General features: G+C 42.9%; 1 protein-coding gene across 1 annotated transcript in view; it reads right to left on the bottom strand.

Moving 5' to 3' along the window:
• LOC140491421 (cytosolic arginine sensor for mTORC1 subunit 2) overlaps positions 1-6,138 on the bottom strand; it is a 181,416-nt gene that overhangs the window by 23,569 nt on the left and 151,709 nt on the right. The window contains exon 8 of the mRNA XM_072589583.1: positions 3,322-3,416. Within this exon, the coding sequence (XP_072445684.1) occupies positions 3,322-3,416 (95 nt within the window). The remainder of the gene's footprint in view (positions 1-3,321; positions 3,417-6,138) is intronic.

Here is a 6,138-nt window from a genome sequence, read left to right as displayed (position 1 = left end):
AAGTGCCCTGGGTAAGGGAAAGAAAAGTTATTAAGTATTCCTTCTTACAATAGCTACACGTGTTATCCGAAGGAGAAAGCAATTGTGGAGAGCAGCTGAGGACCTACGTGGGTTCAGTAAGGATATCTGGTTGCCTGGAGGTCTTCACTGTTAAGGCTTCCAGACAACAGCCATTTGGGCAATGTACCGCTGGATGATTGAAAGGTGTGGAACCATATCTCAACAATGTGTAGGTGATATCAGAAATAATAGGAGTAGACCACACCATTAACAACAGCTTTAATAACAAATGGGTTACTTTGTGCTCTCCCTACACAAAATCAGGCTCTTGACTTGTCTTATAAAGCTGAGATACATTGAGGGGAGTAAAAACAGGGATTAGAACAGCAAGTGAGCTGGGGTATTACACCAATTAACTAATCTTTTAATTTTAAAGTTACGATGTTATTAAGGGTAGATTACTTATATTGTGATGGCATTATTGGTGGCTGTTCGACTTGGAAATGTTAGTCATAACAGACACAAGAGTATTCGTTGATTGTATGCTATTGGGTGACACCATTCATCAGTATGCAAAATTAAACATTTCAAGCCTTTCCTCATCTCATTGAAGAAAAATTGTCTGTCCTAATCCTCAGCAAGGCAGGATGTCCTGCCTCTTTTGCAGCCATCGTTCAAGCAATAAGACTTTTCCTTTAAGCTTTGAGATCGAGCAAATTCTAGTTTCACCTGAAAGCAGAGTCTGATTGGTTCAACTTGATAGAACAACAATGAGCGGGCTGAGTAGGTACTTTCACACTTCACCTGGGCAGGGTCAATGCCAATCAATACAGAATTCCTTTCCTAAAAGTGTTTATGTTAAGAGGACACTGTCAGCCCACTGCCATCTCACACACGTAGTCACCCTTCATGCCTCAGACTACACAATGAATAATGAAATGCCATCTGTCCACCACAGGCAAACAAAGTTTAGAAAATGCAGACAAAAGAAAGCTGCTCCCATTAACTACTGGCGTGAAGACTAGGAAACACGGATCTAAGGTTTGGGCAAGTTATGTAGGGAGGGATATGGGGAGGAACTTATTTTGAAAATCAGTTTTGAATATCAAGGATATAGTACTTGCTGCCCGTGAGGGTAATGAGAGATGTGATGATAAATGACTGCAAAACAAAAATTAGTTAGGCATTCGAGGGGAAAAGATTGTAGGGTAGGGGTTAAGAACAGGACTGATAAACAGGACAGACTTGATAAATTGTATAGTTTCCTGTGAACATAATGGCTTCATGTCATTTGCCATCAAGCCTGGTCAATGATTCCGAGCTTTGCAACATTACTGCCCATTCACTGGTGCATGCACACAAATTCAAACTGAAGTGCTTCCAAGTTGTTAAGATTTTCATGCCTCTACTAAAAAGCTTGTTTCACCTTGTTCTGGAACGACAGTCACAGAACAATAGTTCTGACTGATGACAATTCAAATCTGCAGGTTAGTTTAATTCTCAAACTGGATGAGGTCTTTGGAGAATATTCACAAAACTAAATAAAAATTCCCTATTTGCACAATAAACTGTGCTGCCCTTATTCTGTTGACTAGTTGGATCTACTTCTCTACCTTTGTGAAACAACTTCACACTTCTTCACTGCGTTGAGTTAGCTGGTCTCAGGCAGGGTGGTGATAGGAAGCTCCTCACTCCAATTAATGCCCCAGGGTTCGGGAGGGCAGGCCCAACAGGTTACCTACTCCTGATAACAGGGTCTGCCACAGTGAGGTCTCCATGGCTGGAATTTCGCACCTTCACCAACTATGAATTTAATGAAGGATGGAGTCAAACAATCAAATGGGGGAGAATGGCAGCCTTTCTGTCGTGGCCCCAGTCAAGTCCACAGCCAGCCTGCCACCAACTAAGTGGGCAATCACTCAAAGGCCTGATTGAGAAACCTAGCTTCAGAAATGGGGCTCTGGTTGGGTCTGCTGTGAGTTACTCTTACTCCCTCCTCCGACACTGCTGCTAACTGCTGCCTATCTCCACAATTCTCCAGCAACTCCCACCCTGTAAACCCCTCCCAACGGTACCCAGCCTGTGGGCTGGGTCTGTCCATGATCATGGATCTTGGGCCAGGACATTACTGGCAGCATCCACCATGTGCCCAGTGATGATACCAAGAAATCAGAGGCCAGTTGCTCTCGGAATCCAGGGGAAGACCCGACGTTGCCCAGTTGAGTGCCCAATGGGTATTTAACTTGGTGGGCCCTCCCCAAAAGGGAGGACACAGGACTCCCATTGACTCTGCAGGCAATACCCGGTTGGATACCTGAAATTCCGCCCTCTGCTGGTGGGGGTCATTACGGGCAGGATCTGGCCTGGTTGTGGTGCCCTTACATTTGTTTAAACTGCATGAGGCACAGGCAGCTATTGAGGTGTTAATGACTGCCAGCTCCAAGTAACTGGTCTCTGCACAAGTCCATGCTGTCAGAAGGGGAGAACATTGTGGGAAAAAAAGATGTGTACATTCTGAATGTGGTGAGATTGCTCATCCTTCCTCATAGAAATGGTAAAGTTACTTGTACGAATAGCCTGTTGTCAGACTGACAGTTCAGTGGGACAGGTTTTCTTCTGAAATCTGATATTACTGCAGAAAGAGACTGTTACAGAAATATCGACAAAAATGTTGAAATCTAGGGCCAAGAGTGAGGGCATAGTATTCTTCAAACAAATATTGAGCTTACTTCCACAAGTGGAAAATAAACATCACATTGCTGAGCAGTGCCAACAGAGTAAACAAAGCTTTAATAGGGAAAATTTGCAGGGATATTGTTTGCAAACCTGTCCCATGGATCAGAAAAGATAAATGTCAGAAAATAACAATTCCTCAGACTATCTGCAGGGGACACAGTTCAACAGTTCTGCACTTAAAAGGGAGGCAAAAAAGCAAACACAGCAAAAAATTAATTGTGCAAGCTTAGTTCCTTCAGCTTTACGCTTTGCCAAACTAAAACAATTAGCAATAATCAATCTGCTGATAAATCACTCTCGATACTAAGGGGCAGTGAAGCAGAGAGTGGGCATGCAAACAGAAAGAAAAACATTTTACTCTAACGAACTGGCCATGGTTCAGCAGATTAACCTTGTCAGTAACATCAGCTTCACACAGTTCAATTCAACAAGCAAGATCTTCAGAATTTTGCCAGATCCATGCTGGGTTAAAGCAGAATAAATAGTTATAATAAGCAACAGTGATGCAAAGTGACAGGTCTAGTTTTCGTCCAGAAAATAACACTGCAGTGTGCTCTTTTGTAACCAGACTTTTTTGAAACTTACCAAGGCGTGATCAAACTTAAATGTACTGATGTAGTATGCTGGGATATCAGCGGCAGCCAGGGGCTCTGCAATCTGGGCAACGATTCCACATTCATCTGGTGGAAGAGACGCAGTTTAACACTTAGCACTGAATAACACACTACAGTAAACAAAGCACTTAGCGGTTATTCCTTCAAATAACTATTGGCTGTCTTTTTCCTTTAGGGCCAAGCAAAAATAATTGTACAGAGACAGCATCCTTTCTGAGGATTTCCTCTGAGACTCTTTCACACAACAAAAGCTCTCAGTTTCAATAGGGCAGCACAGTAGACTGTATGTTTTGTTCTATTTTCTGCTTGGCTCTCACTGCTTTCTCCCTCCTGTGCTGCAACGGTTGACTTTTCTGAGGTGCAGTACTCACTCTCTTCCATTCCTTAAACACACAATAAACAGAACTTGCTGGCGAAATCCAGCAGACCTGTGGAGAGGGAGCAGAGTTGATGTTTTGAGTCTAGTGGCCATAACCTCTGCTTTCTCTCCACAAGCCTGATGGGTTCCTCCAGCAATTCCTGCTAATTATGTGTTTAAGGAATGGAGGAGAGTGAGTACTGCTGGTGAAACTCAGCATGTCTGTGGAGAGAAAACAGAGTTTATGGTCACCGGACTTGAAACATTAATCCTGCTTTCTCTCTACAGGCATGCTGAGTTTTGCCAGCAGTACTCACTCTCCTCCATCCCATAAACACAGCCGCAAATGGAGGGACACCAAAATCAGACAAGGAACTACCGATACTGGAGACCTGAAACACCAAAACAGAAATTGCTGGTGAAACTCAGCATGTCTGTGGCGAGAAAACAGAGTTTACAGTCACTGGACTTGAAAATTTAACTCTGTTTTCTCGCCACAGACATGCTGAGTTTTGCCAGCAACTTCTGGTTTGGTGTTTCAGATCTACAGCATCAGCAGTTCCTTGTCTGATTTTGGTGTCCCTCCATTCATGGCTGAGCTAAGTATACTCTCTGTGTAAGACTTACTGTAAGTGCCAGTAGCGTCAACACTGTCCAGCTGACATCCACCCAGACGCAGCAAGGGGAGCAGCAACACCAGCTGATTAATCAAAGTCCTGGATCCAATCCTCCTTCTGAATATCAAACAATCTTGTGATTCAGCCTAATGACTGGTTGATTTGATTTGATTTATTACCGTCTCGTGTACCGAGCTACAGTGAAAAGTGTTGTCTTATGTGTTTTCCAGGCAGATTGTACTATACAAGTGCATCGGGTAACAGAACAAAGTGCAGGAGACAGTGTTACAGCTGCTGAGGAGGTGCAGAGAGAGATCAACATTAAGATTAAAGAGGTCATTCAAAAGTCTGATAACAGCAAGGACGAAGCTGTTCTTGAATTTGTTCAAACGTGTATACAAATGTTTATATCTTCTACCAGACAGGCAACGGTTGAAGAGAGTATAACCAGGTTGGGAGGGGTGTTTGATTATTTTGGATACGTTCCTGAGGCAGTGAGAAGGATAGATTGAGCCAATAAATGGAAAGCTGTTTTTCAGAGAGGCAATAAACCAGGCTGGGCTGCGATCAGTTTGGTTTGATACAGAGATGAAAATGATTTTGAGAGCCCTTTTGTTTATATGTAAACAGATGACACTTCAGGCTAAAGTGGTCATGTTTTAGAAGTGACCTTTATAAAGAGAGGGGAGGGGTCAGCTCTTTAACTAGCTCAGCTGAGCTTTTTTCAGTTCACTCCTGAACTGGGAAGTTCAAGAGGGAGCTGTGTGAAAACTCTCTCCCTTTTCGGCCTTTCAACTTCAACCTGTAAGCATGTGTACCATTTATACTGGTTTTTAAAGGGAGTTTGCTTATCAAGACTATTGCGTATATTCGGAACAGCATAATTAAGTCTAGCTGGATAGGTTGAGTTCTGTAGGGGTTCTTTATTCTGTGATTTGTGTTTCATTGTGTCATTTTGTGAATAAACTTTTTGCCTGTTTTAAAACTAATAGTCAACCGAGCGATCTTACTCTGTGTAATTTTCACTGTACACTTACCAAAACAAATTGCAAAGTTAGGTCTAGGGCAGTCTGCTTAAGAATGTTTTGAGGGGTCTGGCCTAGTACATAACATTATACACAACTGAACATTTTTTTCATCACCAAACGACAGTGGTTCTTTTTAATCTCTTCACCAACACCAGTAAATCACCCATTTCTCCAATTGAATTGTTTACAATGTAAAACCTGTTAAGAGCAATGAAAACTATCAAAGGTGAGAGAGAAATAGGACAGCGGGAAGAAGCCAAAACAAAATGGATGAACTCAGATCTTAAATGGAAAAGTTCAATGGGCATCAATTGCTCTCAATTGACTCTGAAGATGCTCTGTTGGAGCCTTCAAGGGACGTCCATTTCTAATTCTGAAAAGTGGGACTCTCATCCCTGTATTTATTCCCAAACTGACAATCAGCCTCCACCTGCCTTCATAGAGTCTTAGAGATGTACAGCATGGAAACAGACTCTTTGGTCCAACTTGTTCATGCCAACCAGATACCCCAACCCAATCTCGTCCCACCTGCCAGCACCCAGCCCATATCCCTCCAAACCCTTCCTATTCATATACACATCCAAATGCCTCTTAAATGTTCTAATTGTACTAGCCTCCACCACATCCTCTGGCAGCTCATTGCATATACGTACCACCCTCTGCATGAAAAAGTTGCCCCTTAGGTCTCTTTTGTATCTTTCCCCTCTCACCCTAAACCTATGCCCTTTAGTTCTGGACTCCCCCACCCCAGGGAAAAGACTTTGTCTATCCATCCTATCCATGCC

The sequence above is a fragment of the Chiloscyllium punctatum genome, chromosome 19, assembly GCF_047496795.1.
Source record: "Chiloscyllium punctatum isolate Juve2018m chromosome 19, sChiPun1.3, whole genome shotgun sequence".
In the NCBI taxonomy this organism is placed as follows: domain Eukaryota; kingdom Metazoa; phylum Chordata; class Chondrichthyes; order Orectolobiformes; family Hemiscylliidae; genus Chiloscyllium; species Chiloscyllium punctatum.
The sequence above is the reverse complement of the archived record's forward strand: the minus strand, read 5'-3'. Positions and strand labels throughout refer to the sequence as shown.